The sequence below is a fragment of the Lepisma saccharinum genome, chromosome 7, assembly GCF_977018435.1.
Source record: "Lepisma saccharinum chromosome 7, izLepSacc3.1, whole genome shotgun sequence".
In the NCBI taxonomy this organism is placed as follows: Eukaryota; Metazoa; Arthropoda; class Insecta; order Zygentoma; family Lepismatidae; genus Lepisma; species Lepisma saccharinum.
The window spans coordinates 18,268,496-18,292,457 of NC_139235.1; the positions used below are offsets into that span (position 1 = coordinate 18,268,496).

Sequence of the window (23,962 nt, forward strand, 5' to 3'; positions counted from 1 at the left end):
GTGTTGTGAAGCCCACTTGATCAGTGTTGCACTTTTTTTTTTTTTTGTAAATAACGGTTGATACCTAATGTAAATTTGACCTGTACATAATTTTTAACGGACATGTAAGGTTTTCACTTGTCTCTCCCTCGTATGTTTATACTCATAATAATAACAACAAAATAGCAGAATTTTGCACTAAATTATAGGCTATTTATAGATAGATCAGATCCATAAAAATATCAACAACTTTATAGATACATCAATATGTTTATATTAGGTGACACTGATAGATACTAACTAATGTGCCCAATCTAATAACTAGCATTCCTTAGTTGATTGATTCAATTAAGTTATTTTACATCACTATTCTGCCACTTTTGGTAATCATGACAACGAGGATGAGTGATGATATGAAATTGATGAAGGGCAACTCATAAAGAACACTCATCTCCAGAATGGGATTTAAACCTAGGAACCCTGCTGCTGTGTGCTGTGTTAACGATTCTGCCATGGAGGCCGGCAGCATTCCCTAGGTATGACAAGTTTGAGCCAAAATCATGACACCTCAGTAATATTTGTTGTTTTCTCCACCAGATGCCACAACAGACTTTGAATCTGTCGTTGTAATTGAAGTTCTGCCTGTCCGAGTACAATACGGTGCAGGAACCTGCTCACAACAAAAATGACATGCTAAGCTATTACGAAAAGTGAACTTACAAAATAATTATTCTGTACTTCAAATAGTTTTGAAAACAATGTAATACAAAATTATAATACTAAAGCATGCACAAAAAATTGACTCCTGTGATGAAATAGCAATTTTTGCTTCCACACTATACATATTTTAAGATGTCACATATTTTGAAGAAAAAACATATTGCCTTGATTTTACATTTTTCAGGGGACGGAGATGAAAGAAATTAAAATGCAGCAAAATGTAAAGTTGAAGAAAATATTATAACATTTTGTTATGTTGGGACCATGGAGACTGATTGTATAATTGAGGAAAATGTAAAATTCAGGAATGTAAAATTGGTGTTCCACTTCCATATTCTTCTTTATAACACTACCAGCTGATTACCTGGGTATTTATTTATCCCAATCTTGTATTACACAGGAAAATAATGAATTCTAACTATAGTGTAAAATGTAACTAATTTTAAATGTGATCGTCACCTATTAGCTTAGCGACACCGAAAACTATGGATTCGACATTAATCTAGGTCATTTGTGGCATTTTATTTTTCACCCCCTCTCACCTCCCCCCCCCCACCCAGCCTTGCCGATAGGTGGTGAACTTTGAATTGGAGCACATTGTGAGTGTCACGAAAACTACGGATTCCATTCGCAACACAGCCAGAATGTTAGACAACCTGAGAAACACTATCGTTGTGCAGATTGCATCAAGTCACGGATGTCTGTTTGTGCAGAATTTAATATCGATGGTTCTCGATTATTTTTACATGTCACCCTTTCCCACACCACCCCTAGGGGTGCCAGGGGTGTCTTACCCCACAGTATTTATTTCCAGGTCGCAAGTGATATGTGTAAAAAGTTTTGTTGAAATCGCTCCAGGCATTCTAGAGTTATTGCTGAACGAACAAACACACACATATACACACATACATCCATTTTTATATATAGAGATTAATTTTAGGTTTTGAATTAGTTCATATGCAAAGCAATTACTCACATGATCTGGTTCCATTTGACAATGTCTACACAAAGCACCTATCAGTCTTTCAATATATGGCTTAAAAAAGGACGTTAGCGACTCGTTATTCTTCTGGTATAATTCCTCTGACAAACGATACCACAAATTAAACGTTATTTCTGCAACCTGAAAGAAGAATACATATCTTTGTACAATTCATCTCCAAGTATTTATTTCTAATGTGTACACACACATATTTATGGGTGACAAAGCATCAAAATTTCAACACAAAAACTAACTACAATTCAGGCTCAAAACTGACATTTCAGTGATAAAACTATGAATAACTCTAACAGGGTGGCTACAAACAAGCAGAAATGAAATTCCCTGACTTTTCCAGGTTTTCCAGGACAAAATTTACATTTTTCCCTGACAATTACAAACTAAACAAAATCGATGTTTTTGCAAATGGAAATAATAAACTCATACAGACCCACGTATGGTTTTGTTCAGTACCAATATTATCTTCTATGAAATTGACTTAATTTCTCTATTCTCTATGACTTGAATTCAAACTGCAATATAGTGAATTTGGAAAATTATTACAATTCACAAGCTACGGAAGGATTACGGAATTTTGTCATATGCAGTAAGTTTAAAATAAAATACATGATTATTTTTAAAGTTACGACTAAATGAGATAAGAGTGAAGAGAGATTGATTAAGAAATACAATTTGTAATTTATCAGTCTCCTTATACATTCTTGGTATTATATGTTGATATTTTCACTGAGGTTTGGAACCCTCTGCTTGCAAGAACCATGAGTGCGGACTCATTTTTCAATGCATAAAGCTACTTCTCTCTTCTCTGTAAAGCAAACAACTAACTCTTGCATATAAGTGAAACAATTGAATCGAACGAAATAAAGTGTCATATTTCCAGTGAGATAGTTCCAGTCTTTGCTGTCAGACACATATACCATGGACATAAAAAAATTAGTGCCATGCTACGACAAATGCCAGAACAACGGTGGTGATTATGCCGAAAATTAGGTTAGGACTCACTGTTACTAATGCAATAAATTACAACTGATATTCTTGTTTTATTTATACCTAATCGGCAGACTCTTTGATATTTTGTTATTTTTTTTCAAATTGGTGTATTTTCTTATTTTTTTATTTTTTACTATACGGTGTTATTTTCCCCAAAATTCACATTTTCATTTTAGCGCATTTTCTGGTAAATATCTGAAATTATGCCTTCATGGTGTTTTAAAACTACTGTTTCAAATTGTAAGTCACATGGCTTACGCCTCTTCGTGAGAGTTTGATATCTTGAAAGTTATTTTGGGAAAGTTATTTGCCATACCCCTTTTTTAATTTTAAGGTAATGATTTTAGATAATGGAATTTTCCCCGTATATAATGAAGGGTGCATAATGACCATTAGTGGCGACGCACCCAAAAAATTAAAATCAATCAATCTCACGTGACAGATACCGATATATTATGGCACCAAAAATTGGCAATATCTTTTTTTGACTTGTTAGTGTTACGTTTGCCAAAATTCGCGTTTTTGTTTTAGAACATTTATCTGCCAGATATACCAAAACTTAATACTCCATTCTGCTTTTAAACTATTATTTTAAATTGTAGGTCACATGGTCTACGTATTTTCGTGACAGTTTGATATGTTGGGACAGATTTTTGAGGAAGTAAAAGTAAAGTGCTCACCTGCACTTTTCCATGATGGTGTACAGGGGTGTGGAGTTAAGGCCCCACACTTTCTTGATCACGGGCGAAGGTGGGTGGGTGCCGGAGCAGTTTGAATAGGTGGAAAACATCCCGGTTCACCCCTGCAGGGGATCGACCCCGGGTCCCTCGCATAGTAGTCAGATGCCCTAACGACTGAGCTCCATTATTACTCGCTCGACAAATGCCGATGGTGCGCACTTAGCTTGGTAATTCAAAACATATCTCTTGCGACAAATACGAAGATGTGGCTCTCGTGTGACGGTAGATACGCACTCGATCTCCTGTTAGAACCCTGCCATGCAAATGGTTTCGAAAAAAATTGAAAAAATCGTGGGAAATACATGATTTAATGTGGCTGTTGGAATTATTTCATGTACGTATAACTCTATAGTTTACTCTTGAGTAAAATGTTGGAAAACTTGCATGTTCAATGTACACAAACATGGCCTAGAAAAGACAAGAATGTTGGATTTCATGGATTTTTCGTTGTTTTAGGACATTTCTTTAAAAAAAAAATGCTAAAAACACCAACAATTTGCATTTTATGCCAAATTCGCATTATTTCGATATTTCGAAGGGCAAAAAATTTAGCAGGGCTGGCAGAGAAAAGTCAATTCTTGAAGAAAGTGATTTGCTTTTATGATTGAATGATTCGAGTAAATATGATAATAAAATATTTATGTATTTATTATTAGTATTTTATTTCATAATATTGGACATTAACTTCACTCAGTGAGAGATTAATGACCATCTCTCACGATTTTAAACAGACAGGACAGAGAGTGGCGTTAATTTCATTGAAATACTAGTGTTGCAGTAAATTTGAGGTTGCAAGCATGCACTTGCCAATTTTTATAACGTTCACCAATGCAGATTTATGTTTCACTTTTTAGTGATAGTATTTAATATATATCCCGTTTGGTTGGATTCTTCTTGATATCTATAAATAGTGCAATGTCATTGTAAACGTACGTATGTCAACTTGTGCAAAACCAGTAATACGTCAGGATGATGAAAGAAAACCTTCGTAAGTACTGCTACATTAAATAAGGTGAAGTGAGCCAGAAAAGTAATACAATTCCAGCAGCATATTTGCAGTCTAAAGCTCTTCTTGTTAATGCATGCGATTTTTGTTGGATGTTGCAGTCCATGCAATTTCTGTCGCATGTTGTAGTGAGATACTTTGTCGGGTGGCGATATTCGACAAAAATAGTATGTGTCAATGGAACCTATTTGTTTCCATGTTCCTTCAGTTTGATCAACAAAATGCCTTACTACGACATCCGATAACTATCGGACGGCGCCAGCCGCTCCTATCCCCTCCAACTGTTGACAAGTCCCCTTATTACTCCCATACGGACAAGAAAAAATGATAATTCAATGCATTTTCCACGTAATATTTAGAGGCTTAACCTTTACTCTCCCGGTGATACCATATGGTATCATCGTGCTGATTACGAAATGAATGTGCTTTTTGGACCTTCGTACTCTTATTTTTGGGTGGAAACTCTGACACAGGTCTGGAGTAAGCCTGGGAAATTCATATTGATAAAAAACCTCTCCCCCTCTCCGCAACATATCCATGCTACATTTCCAAACAGGGTTTCACATTTTGGCTCATTATTCAACTTGTATTGCACCCAGGAAAATGAAACATATTTCAATCAATCTCTTTGGAAATGTTCATTCCTTGAAGAGAATACTATGGTTTGCGCCTTCTCCCCAAAATAGCGGGAGAAGAGGGGCAAACTCCAGATTTTTATGTTATTTTTTTTTCATTGAAATTCGGTTCGGCGTTGTGAATTGTACACGGTTGCATGCTATGATGTTTTAGCTGCAAAACAAAACTTATCTGAAATAGATTGTTCCGATAGTGCCCAAATTGTAACAATTTTCCTCCAAAAATGCAAATTACCTATTTTTCGTAAAAAAAAAACAATATCCCATTTTGGCTTATTATTCAACTTGTATGGCACCCAAGAACATGAAATATCTTTCACTCGCTTGATAAATGTCCATTCTTTGAAAAGAATACTAAAGTTTGCGCCTTCTCCCCAAAATAGCGGGAAAAGAGGGGGCAAACACCACATTTTTATGTTTTTTCCATTGAAATTCGGGGACGTGTCCCCCCCCCCCAAGCCCCTCCTCCTCGGTCCGATGTTCTGAATTGTACACGGTTGCATGCTCTGATGTTTTAGCTGCAAAATAAAACTTATCCGAAGTAGATTGCTCACATAGTGGCAGAGTTATAACAATTTTCCTCCAAAAATGCAAATTACCTATTTTTCGTAAAAAAAAAAAAAAATCACATTTTGGCTTATTATTCAACTTGTATGGCACACAAGAACATGAAATATCTTTCATTCTCTTGAGAAATGTCCAATCTTTGAAAAGAATACTAAAGTTCGTGACCTCTCCCCAAAATAGCGAGGCAAGTTAGGGCAAACTACAGATTTTTACGTTTTTTTTGCAATTGAAATTCAGGGGTCGTGCCTCCAAGCCCCCTTCCTCTGTCCGGCGTTCTGAATTGTGCAAGATTGCATGCTCTGATGTTTTAGCTGAAAAACAAAACTTATCCGAAGTAGACTGCTCCGATAGTGCCCAAGTTATAACAATTTTCCTCCAAAAAATGCAAATTACCTATTTTTCTAAAAAAAAAATCACATTTTGGCTTATTATTCAAGTTGTATGACACCCAAGAACATGAAATATGTTTCATTCTCTTGAGAAATGTCCATTCTTTAAAAAGAATACTAAAGTTCTCGCCTTCTTTCCAAAATAGCGGGAGAAGAGGGGGCAAACACCAATTTTTTATGATTTTCCCATTGAGATTCGGGGCACGTGCCCCCACCCCCAAGTCCCCCTTCCTCGGTCCGGTGTTCTGAATTGTACACGGCTGCATGCGCTGATGTTTTAGCTGCAAAACAAAAGTTATCCGAAGTAGATTGCTCCCATAGTGCCAGAGTTATAACAATTTTCCTTCAAAGAGTGTTCGAATTTAAAATTCCCGCCTAGAAGCCCGGGCGAGAGAAATTTCTCTCTCTCTCTCTCTCTCTCTCTCTCTCTCTCTCTCTCTCTCTCTCTCTCTCTCTCTCTCTCTCTCCCTCCTCCTCCTCCTCCTCCTCCTCCTCCTCCTCCTCCTCCTGCCATCACTGGTTTCTGGCACCGTGGTTGTGTTGTGCATAAAAGGGGCCTAAAAGTTGAGGCCGAAACTTGCGAACGAGATTTCATGTTCCCGTGCAGAGTTCCATAACGATATCTTTAAATAAGAAATAAATTTAAAAAATCAAAAAAAAAATCAATGAAGACGAAATTCCCTGACATTTCCCTGACTTTTTTTGACATCTCAAATTCCCTGACTTTTCCCGGTTTTCCAGGTTTTCCAGGTCTGTCGCCACCCTGTCTAATATCATTTCAAAATTACACTCCACCCAACAAATATTCACAATTTGGTAGTTCATTCATAAACTTCTCCTACACGAAATGTTGGGAAGTAAAAACATTAAGCAATCTAAATACAACGACTTAAAAATCACATTTGATGAGTGCCTGGGAGCAAGACACATTAATTAATATACACTTATCTGCAAAACTGGTCTCTATGATATTCTATTAATAATGAAACAAGTTTTGCGGATAAGTGCATCTGCTTATTATCAGTATATTTATTTGCTGCTGTGTCTTCCATTGCCTGGGACATGAATACAGAACCCTTGGATAAGAAGGAACTACAGGAATACAAACACAACAAGCATAAAATGGTTGTGCGTTACTTAGATACAAAAGCTCGCCAAGCGACAGTACTACCTACTGAGGTTAGGTAGCAATTAAAAATATATCATAAAAATCAGGTTCAAGGTTGAGCACTTCGTTTGAAGTGCATTTTTTATTATTCTCAGAAATATTAAGATGCCATGGACATCTGCAGGATTTTTCCTAGGGAAGGGTAAGAAAAGTATTTTTTCCATAGGGGGAGTAGGGAGGACAAAGGAGGCATGCTCCCCTGCATGGTCATGTTCCTGCAACACTCCTATAATAATACATGCACCCACACTGCACCTTGCCCTTCCGCTCTTTTTGGTCAACCGTGGAAGACACACTAAGTTGTTATGTAATGTGACAATTTCAGTTTGTTCTTTTAATCCAACACTGAATGCGACAAAAGTTCAAAAAACGTACCTCATAGTCATGATGGCCAACACATGTCAAAACCAGATCTAAGATTTTTACAGAGAAATGAGGTTTTGATGCATTATTCACATTAACAATTTTGTCCAGGAATGATTCTGCTAATTCAGTGAAAATTCTACAATAGTTCAAAGACCTGTGGAGAGAAAGATCACAATGAGTCAAATATACAATGGGAGTTTATTTCCATACACAAAGCATTTTTCTCATTTTTGCCATTCAGCAGGATTAATCAAATTTCCATGATTTTGCATAGCACACAGGACAATTCAGGCTTAATTAGGTGTTGTGTCAGTAAATTTTACAGTTCATTTCGTTACAAAACATGATAGGAAAATGGACCTCACATTAAAATGACAAATGAACACTACAGCATGTTATTTCATATTCTGAGTTTCCATCAAAAACAAATTATGTTTACTAATAACTAAGGTATTCAAGAGAATCAAAATTAATTCAACATTGTTCAAAATAAATTAATAAAAATAAACTATAAACATTGTTATGTAGAATGCCTTCCACCAAGAAGCTAGTTCAAGGAAACTTAATTTTCATTCAAATCGTAGCATGTACAAGAAAAACCTTGATTTTCCATGACTTTTTCAGGTTCTTTAGGTCAGTAAAAACACCGAGGACCAAACCTCAAATTCGTTTATTGGAAGGTGACTCCATTAAATATACACTGAAAGATCATATTACGAACACCTGGTGCGTAACATTGCATGACCAATGACACAATACCACGTAGTGACCATGTCACGAGCAGCTCACAGATAACATGTTGACCTCTCCTCTGCACTGCAGACTGTAACATTCTTTGGCAGTTATGGTTAAATGTGGTGAGTTAAGCGACTTAACCATGGGCAGATAATTGGTGCCAGTATCTCAGCAGTTGCCGTTCGTGTTGGCTGTTCCTGTACCATGGCATCAAGGGTGTACTGAGTGTGCATGAATCGTGGACAGACATCAAGCAGAAGCAGAAGATAGACTGCGGCTGGCCACCAGTGGTTGATCAGCAAGACGAGCATCAGGCATCACGACTGATATCGCAGCAACGCTGTACCAAAGGGAACATTTGACCCAACAGTACAACAGTGCGCGGATATGTCAGATTTCCACAATAACCATGCAATGTATCTTGCGTCAACTCGGATTCCAGAGCTGTATACCACCAAGGGTGTCCTTGTTGGCCCCATGTCATCACAAACAATGCCTCACGTGGGTCAAATAAAGGTGTCAATGAACCTTGGAAACATGGAAAAGGGTTGTCTAAAGTGACGAGTCCCGTTTCCTGTTGCACCGTGCTGAAGGCCATGTCTACATCTGGCATAAACAGCTTCAGGCCGCATCCCCTGATTGTACCATGCAGGTCCAACAGGCCGGTGGTGCTGGTGTCATGGTCCTGGCGTGCCCGAGGGCCATTGATCATCGTACCACAAAACCTGTTAGCTGACAATCTGCACCCATATCTCGAGACAGGCATTCCTGACAACAATGCCATATTACAACAGGACAACACACTATGTCGTCGGGCTTGGGTCACTACAGAATGGTTGGAAGAACACGACAATGAATTCTCCACTTTGCCTTGGCCTCCAAACTTAGCGGACTGTAAGCCCATCGAACATGTCTGGGATATGCTAGAATGGGCTGCGAGAGTTGCTCCTACTCCTTCGCAAAATGTGTATCAACTAAACGAGATGCAGCAGTGGGCATGGCTCTAGTTGAACATGGAGATGTGTACCACCTGGTGGAATCTGTCCCCTGATGTCTGCAAGCTGTAATCACCAGCAAAGAGGGACCAACCCGTTATTAGGTAGGTAGGTGCTTCTAATAATATGATCGTTCAGTGTATATACCAACAGGGTGCCCAAGGTTCGGTGCTTTAAAACCATACACAGAAAAATTACATAATACAGGAAAACATATGCACACTAGAAGAATTACCCACCAGAAACATTAAATAGCTTTCGTAACTAATAGAGAAAGGAAATTTTCAACTTACTTTTCAGTATCCTCTTGAGCAACAGATAAGTGGTAACTTTCCTCTAGTGACATTACTCCCTGAAATAGCTGCATTTCGAGTGCCTGTTGGTTGTTGTTGTCCTCTAGACACTGCAGAAGTGCACACAAACAGTCTGTGGCTGCCTCGTGGACTGTTGATGGGGTCTTCGGAGAAATCAATAATCACATAATGAAGAACATGACATCAAAAGAAACATCACACGAGGCACAATATGCTTAACATACCTCCCTGGGTTATCGGAAAAGATAAGCAGAATTGGCTCATAATTCCAACTTAGAACGTCATTCAGCAGTAAGAGGACACTAAGAAGCACACCATCAAACACCAAAACAGATTCAAGGTTTTTGTTTTAAGTCCTTTAAGTCAACTTTTTTCCACAGAAAGGCTAATCGGGACTGGACCTACAGTTTAACCCTTAAGGATGGCTTGTGACACCAGTCTCACAAGCAGTTGTTTCTCGTAGTATGTTACTTTTTTAACATACTGTAACTTGGATAATGATCAGAGATACGTGTTTTGAGTTCTGCATGAGTCTAGAGGTATGTAATTAACAATTAGTAAAGTTTAATTTCATTGTTATTATTTAGGGGGAGGGGGCGGTCTGAAAAATTGTGATTTTTTTTTATTTATTTTCATTGGTCTTGAAAACATCGCTTCTTTCTCAATTTTGGTATTTCAAAACACACTTTTGGGAATTGACATTCCTGGTGCCAAAAGCACAGGTGGGGGTGGTGGGAGGGGAAAAGGTGTGGCAGCAGGGAAAGAAAGTCAAAAGCCTCCTGCAGCTAACAAAGGGTTGGAAAACAGCCGATTGCTCTTCGCTGTTTCACAAAACTGGGCCATAGGGTTACAAAGTATTGTTGAATGATTTGCCTTGTTAAAGTCGCTCATGCTATTTTTAGCCCCTTGCATCACGTGTTTTCTTAGGTTGGTTTGGCACAGAGGGTATAACAGACTAACAAAGCGAGTTGGGTGAATTGAAATTACAGTCAACTCTCGATTCTACGACCCCGGGTATAACGACCCTCTCGAAGTAACAACCCTTTTCCCGGGAACCGTGAAAAATTTAGAAAAAAGTTGAAAAATTTGGAAAAAAAAAGTTGAAAAATTGAAGGAAATCGGCCGGAAAATGCGTTGTTTTTTCCTCCACTCATTCCCTTTACGAGCGCTCTACCGCTCACAGTTAGGTCTGAACTAAAAATAGACACCACCACACCATGCTTGAGTGATATCCAATAGCACTTGACCTCTGCCCTCCCCTCCCTCAAGTGCACCAATGTTACCATGCACCCGACTGCCGCTACCCAACGTGCCAGGCTTGTTTTGCCACCCTTGCTCTTGGATACACGAAAAGAGAAGATCGAATGTGCTTGGATGTTATTTTAAATCGACTTGACTTGTTTCCTAGTCCTAAGAGCTGCTGAAAACTCGCGGGGGAGGGTGGGAGCAGCCCGAAATGACTGCTGGACTTGCAGTCTTTGCCAATGTGTATGGCAGGTTAAGCTCTCTCATCGATAAATACACCACCTTGAGAGATAAGATCGCAGGAATGTTCGAAAATACAGATGCGTGGCGCGTGGAAGTCTGGCCCATCTGTCCAGCTCTGACCTAGAGTTCAGCAGGTTCCCGTGAGTGAGCAACTTTCGGCCTTGTAGCCGACAACTTCTGGTAACAGCTTTCATTCAAAAGGTGTACTTTGTTCCCTGCAACACTTCATAAAAAAGTGAAACTGATAGAGATAATCAAAACCACATAGGTGAACTAAAGATCGTCAACCTGCTTAATGCGTTGTCATCCAGGTTTGCACAAAAGTTTACTTCGATCTTACGTGCATCATAACTCCCGTTTCCCACTTCATACGTTTTCCTAATTGTGTCGATGTCGTAATGTCTGCCAAAAAAAAGTGTTCCGTTGGCTGACTGACTTCTCCCTCTTTTCCTGTCAGCAAACGTAGGTAGGGGGGGGGGCGATGCAGATTGTTTCAGCCACGATTTTCTTGCTGATGCGGGCTGATTACAGGCAAGGGTGGAAAAGGAACCACCCCTCTTCCTTTCCTTTGACGTCTAAAATGGGGCAACCAGTTCTGGTTATATTCATGAAAACGAACAAAAACCATATAACAAGTAAAAAAAAGTGACCCTCTACCCTTTCCCCAGCTCATTCTCCGCCACTGGTGTGCATGGCAATGTTGATAATTGCAGATTTCAGTTTTTTTTATTTATTTATTTATTTATTATTATTATTTTTTAATGTTGTTGTCTGCATAGGAAATATTGCCCGTATTATTGTCTGTTGCATGGTAAAATGTAAAGCAAGGGTCATTTCTTTCTTCTTTACACTGCTGTTAAAAGTTCCGTCTTCGACAGTCGCCTTATCTTTAAAATGCTGGGACTTTTCTCTTTCGCCACTTGTTGCTCGAACTTCCAGCCGGTCTCCTTGTTTTTACGATGCAGCTGGCGCCAGTGTTTTGTCTAGCATCTGCAAAGCTCTTGCTTGCCGATAACAGCGATGATTCATCCAGCGCGAAGGAAAAAGTTATTGTTTTGAATCTCGCAAAGCTGTTTTGATTTGACGATAAGGAAATTCGATCTCCAGAAAGGAAAACAAGAGTTTAAATAACTTCATGTTCTGAACCTTCCGATAAGCAAATCTGTAAATTTAATTTGCATCCGCTTTTCTTCAGAACCATTCATGTGGAGGAAAAAAAAAGTGTGTTCAATGTAGGAATGGTCGCTGAGACAGATTAAAAAGACATTATTCAAGGGAAAAACGTTTGGAAGGGTGGGTGTTTGACATCGAGAATACTCCTAAATCCAACATTAAATCGTCGATTAACGTGAGAGTAAATAAGGATCTACCATTTTGATATGTGAAAATGCCCAGTTTCATAAAGCTTGTTTTCAGTTCATTTTATGCTGATGGGCTAATCGGGACTAAATATACAGTTTAAAGTGAAATTCAATTCCAAACCCGAATGATTATCGACTGCCACGCTGTTTAATGACTTGTCCTAGAATATGGGTGAAAACAGATCGCAAGTTGCGCGTTTCCTTTTTCACGCTGGATTACAATGCAAGTCAAGGAAGGAGTTTGGACTGCTCCCTTGAATGGGGAAGGAGGGTGAATGAAGTTGGTCAGGGTGGCTACAAACAAGCAGAAATAAAATTCCCTGACTTTTCCAGGTTTTCCAGGACAAAATTTACATTTTCCCCTGACAATTACAAACTAAACTAAATTGATGTTTTTGCAAATGGAAATAATAAACTCATACAGATCCACGTATGGTTGTGTTAAGTACCAATATTATCTTCTATGAAATTGACTTAATTTCTCTATTCTCTATGATATTAATTCAAACTGCAAAATAGTGAATTTGGAAAATTATTACAATACACAAGCTAGGGAAGGATTACGGAATTCTGTCACACACAGTAAGTTTAAAATAAAATACTTGATTATTTTTAAAGTTACGACTGAATGAGATAAGAGTGAAGAGTGATTGACTAAGAAATACATTTCAATGAACTAATGACAAACCTTTTCTTTTTTCCAAGTGATCTGATAAAATGTACTCTATAGAAGAGAGAATAGCCGTTGTTTGTGCTCGTCTGCGTGGAATGACATATGAACAGGTGCGGATGGACTTCACTCTGAAATTCAGAAAACCAGGCCCCACCAGGCTGGCTATTAAGAACCTGGTCAACAAATTCAAGTGAATAGGTATTGTTGAGGATGAAGAACGTCCTGGTAGGCCAGCCATAACACCACAAATTGTGGAAAATGTACAGGACGCGATCACACGTATCCCCACCACATCCATAATCCCAGCATCTACCAACTGTGGCTCATAGCATGGTGGATTGGGGCACACCAAGCTTCTTACTATGCACCAACAGGATGGGGCACCACCCCATCTTGCCATCATCGTTTGTGATCACCTAAATGAAGTTTTTACCGGTAGATGGATTGGTCGTGTCTCGCAATGGGAAGTTGCCCCCCTCCCCTCCCTCTCGATCTGTCCCCATTAGACTTTTACATTTGAGAGTTTATCAAGTGTAAGGTGTACGGGGCGAGGATTCAAAGCATAGCCCAGTTGAAACAATGCATTACGGCCGCAGTTGCTGAGATTACACCAGCTATGTTGGAGAAGGTGTTTCGGGCTATGGTGGATTGTTGGCATATGTGCCTAGACTTGAGGGGTGGTCACATTGAGTTATACTGATTTTGTGTCCTACTGTGATATATGTTTCAGTACATATTGTATTTTGCACCATAAATCCTGTTCATGCAGAAATGTTAAATGACTTTATAGACACCCTGTACAATTTGTAATTTATCAGTCTCCTTATACATTCTCGGTATTATATGTTGATATTTCCACTGAGGTTTGGAACCCTCTGCTTGCAAGAACCATGAGTGCGGACTCATTTTTCAATGCATAAAGCTACTTCTCTCTTCTCTGTAAAGCAAACAACTTAACTCTTGCATATAAGTGAAACAATTGAATCGAGCAAAATAAAGTGTCATATTTCCTTACATTATCAATAGGATTTCTGCTTCAGTACAGTATATCCAAGTAAAGTACTGTGAAACTGACAACATGCAGTTATACCATTATTGCTGACGAAAAGGGTATGTAGGTATTAGAAATTTAACGCAAGGCATTTATAGAATTGCATTGTATAGGTACCTGATTTAGTTAAACCACACATTAAAACAGGAACACTCTAATAATAAAAGCTTCTGAAAGTTCATATACGAGGGGCATCCTGAAAAAAGCTCCAATGGTGCCTATACGCAGCACTAGTGGTCGGAGAGCGACACACATACACATGCAGGCAGGAAGAAGTGGCATGCAGTTGTAATCTGGTACAGTTGCAATGCAACCGTTTTAGGACAGTTCTAGGTTAAAGATTGCACCAGCAATCATGTGAGGTGTGCAGACCGGACGTCGTGAGTGATAGTATGGTCAGACGATGGTGCAGACAATTCACGGAAGGCCAATCGAATGTGCACAACCCCATCCAGCCGAGTACCCACGGGCCCTTTGCATCACTTCAGGTGAGAGATCTTGGACCACTCCATGTACAGCCATGTCCTTGAATGTAGCGACTTTCATCTCTTTGTTTAACTGAAGAGGTTTCTGGCAGGGCAAGGATTTGACAGCTACACTGCTGTACAGATAGATCCAGTCTCTGCTGTCAGACACATATAACATGGGCATACAAAATTTAGTGCCTTGCTACGACAAATGCCAGAACAACGGTGGTGATTATGCCGAAAATTAGGTTAGGACTCACTGTTACTAATGGTATAAATTACAAATGATATTCTTGTTTTATTTATGCCTAATCGGTAGGGACCTTGATATTTTATTATTTTTTTTCAAATTGGTGTATTTTCTTATTTTTTTATTTTTTACTACTGGGTGTTATTTTTCTCAAAATTCACATTTTCATTTTAGCGCATTTTCTGCCCAATATCTGAAATTATACCTTCATGGTGTTTTTAAACTATACTGTTTCAAATTGTAAGTCACATGGCTTATGTCTCTTAGTGAGAGTTTGATATCTTGAAAGTTATTTTGGGAAAGTTATTTTCCATACCCCTTTCTTAATTTTAAGGTAAGGATTTTAGATAATGGAATTTTCCTCGTATATACTGAAGGGTGCATAATGACCATAAGTGGCGATGCACCCAAAAAATTAAAATAAATCAATCTCACGTGACAGATACCAATATATTATGGCACCAAAAATTGGCATTTTCTATTTTGACTTGTTAGTGTTACATTTCCAAAATTCGCGTTTTTGTTTTAGAACATTTATCTGCCAAATATAGCAAAACTTAATACTCCATTGTGCTTTTAAACTATTATTTTAAATTGTAGGTCACATGGTCTAGTATTTTCGTGACAGTTTGATATGTTGGAACAGATTTTTGAGGAAGTAAAAGTAAAGTGCTCCCTTGCACTTTTCCATGAAGGTGTATAGGGGTGTGGAGTTAGGGCACCACACTTTCTTGATCACGGCTGAAGGTGGGGGTAATGTGATCAGCACCACGCTCCTGACTACCTTTATCCCTCAAAGTTTCCTCAAGGTACCCGCTTCATATGATGCTGGGTGGCTGCCGGAGCAGTTTGAATAGGTGGAAAACATCCCGGTTCTCCCCCGCAGGAATCGACCCCGGGTCTCTCGCATAGTAGTCAAGATGCCCTAACGACTGAGCTCCATTATTACTCGCTCGACAAATGCCGATGGCGCGCACTTAGCTTGGTAATCAAAACATATCTCGTACGACAAATACGAAGATGTGGCTCCCGTGTGACGGTAGATATGCACTCGATCTCCTGTTAGAACCCTGCCACTTTGCTCTGTGATGCAAATGGTTTTGATAGAAGTTGCAAAAATCGTGGGAAATACATGATTTAATGTGGCTGTCGGAATTATTCAATGTACGTATAACCCTATAGTTTACTCTTGAATAAAATGTTGGAAAACTTGCATGTTCTATGTACACAAACATGTCCTAGAAAAGACAAAAATGTTGGATTTCATGAAATTTTTCGTTGTTTTAGGACATTTCTTCAAAAAATCGCTAAAAACGCCAACAATGCGCATTTTATGCCAAATTCGCATTATTTCGATATTTCAAACGGGCAAAAAATGTGTCCAGACATCACTGCCCATTCCTAAACATAACTTCGCAGCAATTACCATTTTGCACGGTTTTGGCGTTTGCGAAAAATCAATGTCCCTACTAATCGGAAATTACTTTCTGGCCACCCCTCGTATAAATCAGTAGATGGAAAGTGAAAATGTAGCAGGGCTGGCAGAGAAAAGTCAATTCTTGAAGAAAGTGATTTGCTTTTATGATTGAATGACTCGAGTAAATATGATATTAAAATATTTACATATTTATTATTAGTATTTTATTTCATAATATTCGACATTAACCTTACTCAGTGAGAGATTAATGACCATCTCTCACGAGTTTAAACAGACAGGACAGAGGTAAAAAAAAAAAAAGGTAAAGTGTTCCCCTGTGCATAGCACCACGCCATGAAGGCGTATAGGAGGTGTGGGGGTACGTGGAATTAATTTCATTGCAATAATAGTGTTGTACTAAATTTGAGGTTGGGAGCATGCACTTGCCAATTTTTATAACGTTCACCAATGCAGATTTATGATTTACTTTTTCGTGATAGTATTCAATATATATCCCGTTTGGTTGGATTCTTCTTGATATCTAAGAATAGTGCAATGTCATTGTAAACGTATGTTAACTTGTGCGAAACCAGTAATACGTCAGGATGATGAAGATCTTCGTAAGCACTGGTACATTAAAAAAGGTGAAGTGAGCCAGAAGAGTAATAAAATTCCAGCAGCATATTTGCAGTCTAAAGCTCTTCTTGTTTATGCATACGATTTTTGTTGGATGTTGCAGTCCATGCAATTTCTGTGAGATACTTTGTCGGGTGGCGATATTCGACAAAAATCGTATGTATCAATGGAACCTATTTGTTTCCATGTTCCTTCAGTTTCTCCAACAAAATGCCTTACTACGATGTCTGACAACTATCGGCCGGCGCCACCTGCTCTTATCCCCTCCATCTGTTGACAAGTCCCCTTACTACTCCCATATGGACAAGAAAAAATGATAATTCCATGAAATTTTCACGTAATATTTAGAGGCTTAACCTTTACTCCCCCGGTTTTTGTGGGTTTTTTTCATTGAAATTCGGTGGTCGCGCCCCCAAACCCCCCTTCCTCGGTTCGGCGTTCTGAATTGTACACGGTTATCTATTTTTCGTAAAAAAAAAAAAGAGTTTCACATTTTGGCTTATTATTCAACTTGTATGGCACCCAAGAACATGAAACATGTTTCATTCTCTTTGGAACCGTCCACTCTTTGAAGAGAATACTAAGGTTTGCGCCTTCTCCCCAAAATAGTGTGAGAAGGGGGACACAAATCCAGATTTTTGTTGTTGTTTTTTTTTCATTGAAATTGGGAGGTCGCGCCCTCCAAACCCCCTTTCCTCGGTTCGGCATTCTGAATTGTACACGTTTGTATGCTCTGATGTTTTAGCTGCAAAACAAAACTTATCCGAAGTAGATTCCTCCCATAGTGCCCGAGTTATAACAATTCTCCTACAAAAATGCAAATTACCTATTTTTCGTAAAAAAAAATAATCACATTTTGGATCATTATTAAACTTGTATGGCACCCAAGAATATGAAACATGTTTCACTCTCTTGAGAAATGTCCAATCTATAAAAAGAATACTAAAGTTCGCGCCTTCTCCCCAAAAGAGTGGGAGAAGGGGGCAAACTCCAGATTTCTGTTTCTTTCCATTGAAATTCGGAGGTCGCGCCCCCAAACCCCCCTTCCTCGGTTTGGCGTTCTGAATTGTACACGGTTGCATTCTCTGATGTTTTAGCTGCAAAACAAAATTTATCCGAAGTTGATTGCTCCCATAGTGCCCGAGTTATAACAATTCTCCTCCAAAAATGCAAATTACCTATTTTTCGTAAAAAAAAATAATCACATTTTGGCTCATTATTAAACTTGTATGGCACCCAAGAACATGAAACATATTTCATTCTCTTGAGAAATGTCCATTCTTTGAAGAGAATACTAAAGTTCGCGCCTTCTCCCCAAAATAGTGGGAGAAGAGGGGGCAATCTCCAAATTTTTGTTTTTTCCATTGAAATTCGGGGTCGCACCCCCCCAAACCCCCTTCCTCGGTTCGGCGTTTTGGATTGTACACGGTTGCATGCTCTGATGTTTAAGCTGAAAAACAAAACTTATCCGAAGTAGATTGCTCCCATAGTGCCCGAGTTATAACAATTTTCCTCCAAAATTGCAAATTACCTATTTTTCATAAAAAAATAATCACATTTTGGCTCATTATTCAACTTATATGGCACCCAAGAACATGAAACATATTTCATTCTCTTGAGAAATGTCCATTCTTTGAAGAGAATACGAAAGTTCGAGCCTTCTCTCCAAAATAGTGGGAGAAGAGGGGGCAAACTCCAGATTTTTGCTTTTTTCCATTGAAATTCGGAGGTCGTGCCCCCCAAACTCCCCTTCCACGGTTCGGCATTCTGAATTGTACACGGTTGCATGCGCTGATGTTTTAGCTGCAAAACAAAAGTTATCCGAAGTAGATTGCTCCCATAGTGCCAGAGTTATAACAATTTTCTTCCAAAGAGTGTTCGAATTTAAAATTCCCGCCGAGAAGCCCGGGCGAGAGAAATTTCTCTCTCTCTCCTCCTGCCATCACTGGTTTCTGGCGCCATGGTTGTGTTGCGCATAAAAGGGGCCTAAAAGTTGATGCCGAAACTTACGAACGAGACTTCCTGCTCCCGTGCAGAGTTCCATAAGGATATCTTTAAATAAATAAATAAAAAAGAAGTCAATGAAGACGAAATTCCCTGACATTTCCCTGACTTTTTTTGACACCTCAAATTCCCTGACTTTTCCCGGTTTTCCAGGTTTTCCAGGTCTGTCGCCACCCTGTTGGTTGAAGCAAAGAAAAGTGACTTTTTTTTACGATGTATTTTACACAGCCGAACCAAAACGAACATTACAGCCCTGCCTTTATTTTTTTTTGTCTGGTACAGGTTGTGTTGTTTCTCCAGAGAGATCTAATTTTACCAGTTAATCTTGTAACAGACAATGCTCCAGTAAACCCATATAAAATCCAACATTCATTCTGCCCGATTATCTCCCGACTTTTGCTGGCACCAGTCTGACTGGTGTCAAGATTCTTCGAGTTTCGCTTGCAATAAGGGAGAGATTGTTTTCCTTTCCATTGGTCTCAGTGCAAACGGGTTTCTCATGAACTAGAATTGTAAGTATTTCCTGGACTGTGCACAATTGAAATAAAGTAACATTATTTTATTTTCCTTCTCACAACACGCATCCTGTGCATAACAGGTTGTATAACTACCAGGATAAATGGTGTTACCATCTCCTAGGCATCTTTGTGTCCGTTTGAGCTCCCTTTAAGCTGCAAATTAGTGCAAATTCCGATAACGACCCCTTCGAAATAACGACCCTTTTCCCGGGAACTGTGAAAGGTCGTTGAATCGAGAGTTGACTGTATTCGAGTTTCAACTTTCGTTCAGTGTGTGTGTTCCCCAGCTTGTGGCATGTGACCAGTGGCGAGCTGTGGCATTGAGGATTTTTTCTCCTCCAACAAGAGCAAAGGATGTATAAGATGGAAAGAAGACCCGGCTTGTCACCGAGTGAAATTGAGAATGAGTTATTAGGTATGGATTCAGAAGGGAGAGATGAAGACATCGCCGACCTGATGACTTTGGGGAGTGGACTCAGGGTGGATCTTTGGATGACGAAAACGACTCTGCTCCTGATGACTCAACCTGACAAAAACCAACTGGATGGCACCAACAGTTTACTCCCCTACCATTTACAGGAAACCATGTGTGACTCTCCCCTTGGATGAAAATTCATCTCCCCTTGACTTCTTCAGACTACTGTTCACACATGCACATTTCCATCTACTGGTTGTGGAATCCCAAAGATACTACGACCAGCATGTTGCGAAACATGGGACAACAAGACAAGCAACTCCCTTTGTGATACAAGACTTCATCACCTTCTTTTCCGTTCTTCTGGCAATGGAACATCACAGAGTAGACAGAATCAAAGACTATTGGGCACGTGTCGGACTGTTTTCAATCCTCTGCTTCAGACAGACTATCTGAGACTGCTCTTACATATCCTCAGATTTCTTCATTTCGAGGACAATTCCCAGCACCGAGACCCAAATACATGAGACTACGATAGGTTGTGGAAGATCAGACATTTATTCGCAAATCAGTAACGAATTGGGATATACTTACAACATGAAAATTTACCTGGGGAAAACAGAGACCTAGCCACACACACAAGGACATCGACACATCAGCTAGTGGTTGACTTGACCCAGAAGGTGAGAAACGTTGGCCATAAATTGTCTATAACAACTATTTCTCATCACCTGCATTTTACGATGAACTAGCAAATCTTGGAATTCAGTGCTCTAGTACTGTGAATCCACATCAACTAGGTATGCCCCCTCTTCACACAAAAGCACTTACATCTCTCAAAAGGAGGTACAAGGCAGACAGGCGGGATCAAGGTAGGATAACAAATTATATTTTGTAGCTTCGAATTTTTTTGTTCTATATTGAAAAATATTCTTTTTCTCCAAAAGTGTTACAAATAAGTATGTAAATTTTGACACATCAATGGCAAACATACCAGGCATTATGTGGGTATAATGTAGAGTACTAATGCATGTACGTACATGAATAAAAATGTGATACAGTCGCAATAAGCATAGCAGAGATTACAATTATGTAACTATACAAAATGTTGGTACACTTTTTACAGTATTGTAAGAACGTACAGTACGTACTTATGTATCTTTTCGAACCCAGGACCTCTGTCATCGTAGCACGATGTGCATAGAGGGAAAGAGAAAGATTGAAAGATGGAATATGAGAGGTGAAGAAAGATTGAGATAAAAGTGAAGAAAAAAGAAAGAAACAAGGAGAGATAACAAGAAAAATAGAAAGATGACGAAAGAACAGAAGAGAAATAGACAAAGAAAGGTGGAGAAGGAGGGTAAGAGATGAAAGAAAGAAACGGAATCGTAACAGCTATGAGTATTGTAGCGCATTCTTTCATATCGACAATGTTACCGATAAGCGAGTGGCAACAGAGGCTTGTTCCATTGTTCTCTTGCGAGCGAAAAAAATAAAGCAAGAAATTTCCGTCTTACTGAGAATAAAAACATCTTGTTGGTCTTTAAATGGTGTTCAGTTTCCGCTTAAGGAGGTTTCCACCTTAAGCAGGTCATTTTCAGGTATAAAATCGGTCCGTTCTGGGGACTTTTTTTTCCGTATTTACAGGTTTCCTTCTTATAGAGGTTCCAGGATATGCAGTTTTTACTGTACTAGCATAAGTGGAGCAAAAAGTAGTCTAGATTTCTGAGGCACTCCGTAGTTGGTTAGCATACTGGAACTGTAGTAAAATCACACGTCAGTCCTAGTGTTTACCTGTAGACAGGAGAAAACGTGCTCTCTTTAATCGTAGTTAGAATAAGTATCATAAAGGAACACAAAAAGTCTCTATCACAACTCAGGAAGTTGTGGAGTAATGTAATTCTCGAAGCATAGTTTACTCACCTTATTTGCACGATAAACTCTTCCGTCGTGAAGAGGGGAACTTTTGCCATGTTGCCCTTAGAGCTGTGGCTACAAACTGTGTCACTTATGTAAGGTAAGATTGTCTTACGTCATGCTCTAGTGACAGGTTAGTGTAACCACAACAAACTCTGGTGTACATGTGATGCAAATTCAGCAACTTGCTCTATAGACAGTTGTTCTGCTATAATATGCAGTTGCGTAAGAGATGAATTATGCTTAACTCTAATCAACGGCGTTTTAATTTTATTTCAATCATGTGTGCGAGGTGACGGATATTTTAATTTTATGTCTGTTATATATATATATATATATATATGTCAGTGTGAAATAAAACAAAATTCCTTCATGTACGGGAATTGGCATATATCATAAAATTATAAAAATTCAATGCAGAATTTTGATCCTGAAGGGGGGACCGTAAAGGAACATAAAAGTCTCTATCATAACTCTGGAAAGAATGTGTGAAGTAAGGTAAGTCTTTAAAAAACCAAAAAAATAGACACAATGTCCAATTAACATCGCATGCTAGAAACATCTTCAAGGTGAAAAAAATACAGTTGAACCTTACTTTTATGTTTTTCAGAGAACCAAGGCGAAAAAACTTTAAATATTAAATCTGGGAAAATTTCATAGCATTTTACTCTAGTGAGACCATGGAAGTGATTGTATCATGCAGGAAAATGAAAATCCTGGGAATATCAAGTCAGGGTTCCACTATACATGCCTTTTCTTTATTAAAGTCTTTGGCACAGCATAAGGTTTGTTATCCTATATTTTACCAAGGATAAGAAAAATTATGACATGCCAACGTAAGTACCTTTTATTCTACTATTTAATATACCAGTTCGCTATCAACGAAAAAAAATTGTAATTATCTGTACCTGGTGATTTGTAAGTATCAAAAATGCATGAGTCACGACAATATTTTCCACAACATCGGACAATGTAATTGCCTGGATGGACACCCAAGAGGTGAAACACCGCAGCACCCTGACGTGAATCTGGGGGTTTTGGTTTCCACTAGACAAACACACTTTCTGTAAAATAAGAAATTACTTTAGTACAAAGAGTCAACCATTATTTTCCTACAATAATGACACCTTACAAAATAAACACCCGTACTCAGGACAAAAAAAAAGTTTAATATGCCTCACATTTCACTCCCTATCCAAGTTTTCCTCCAGAATTTAAACTGGTGCAAGTTCCCATCATTTACATATTATAAATATGTAAAGCTGTACAACAGTGAACATTTATCATCAGGCCAAAGTCAAGATGAGGAGGTATTTTAATTTAAGACGAGATGGATAAATCAGTACTTAGATTTTTTGTTTTATTTTTATACTGGCTTCTTTCTGCATGACCTGTAGGTAATATTTTGGACAAAACACAATTTAAATGCATGTTTATGGTCATATTTATGGTGTGCTTAATATTTTAACAAATATTATTTGTAAATTCCTGTTTGTGAAGGTAATGTATATTTTTTCACCAAAAAAATATGAAGTTTATATTTTTATTTCTTTGTAGGTTGAACAATGCATTGTAAAGAACAATTGGTTGCTTTTCTAAATGCCTAATACATACTTTGTAATTCTTAGGAATATTTTGTGGGTTATATTTTCATGTTTTTTGTTCATGTTTTGGAAAATTTTAGGGTAAAAAATGTACATATTTTTTAGAACTTTCTAGGTTACATAAAGTCAAGTGCTCTTTATTGCATCAGAAAATATAAGGTTACCTAAAATTTTATCAAACTGTCATTTCTATAATTAGTATATTAATGAGCATACAATTCTGTCATATTATTATCGTCTTTATGAGTATAAAGACATAATTTGTGCACTCTGATGTACGTATGTTTGTAATATTGTCATGTAGCGTAGCTTCTCTGTTTCTTTTGGCTATAGCAATGATTAGGCTGCATAGTGATCAGGAACACTCACAAAGAACTACCCTCGCATGCCAGGATTCGAACCTGGGAACGTTGGTGGCGAGATCAACTTAACAAACTCAGTCACCAAGCTAGCTTAAATTAATTTCTAATATATATAACTCATCTTTGCAAATGCAAAATCACCAAGTATACCTATAGTGGCCTTCAGAATGAGGGCACTAATTTCCAACTCCTGCT

General features: G+C 38.5%; 1 protein-coding gene across 6 annotated transcripts in view; it reads right to left on the reverse strand.

Moving 5' to 3' along the window:
* The window catches only part of Tnpo-SR (transportin 3), a 100,134-nt gene that overhangs the window by 55,993 nt on the left and 20,179 nt on the right, over positions 1-23,962 (reverse strand). For all 6 annotated transcript variants that reach the window (XM_083125035.1, XM_083125040.1, XM_083125037.1 and 3 more), the window contains exons 4-7: positions 22,710-22,865; positions 9,584-9,747; positions 7,570-7,714; positions 1,676-1,822 (exon numbers count right to left, since the gene is read on the reverse strand). In XM_083125035.1, coding sequence (XP_082981161.1) covers positions 1,676-1,822; positions 7,570-7,714; positions 9,584-9,747; positions 22,710-22,865 — 612 coding nt within the window. The remainder of the gene's footprint in view (positions 1-1,675; positions 1,823-7,569; positions 7,715-9,583; positions 9,748-22,709; positions 22,866-23,962) is intronic.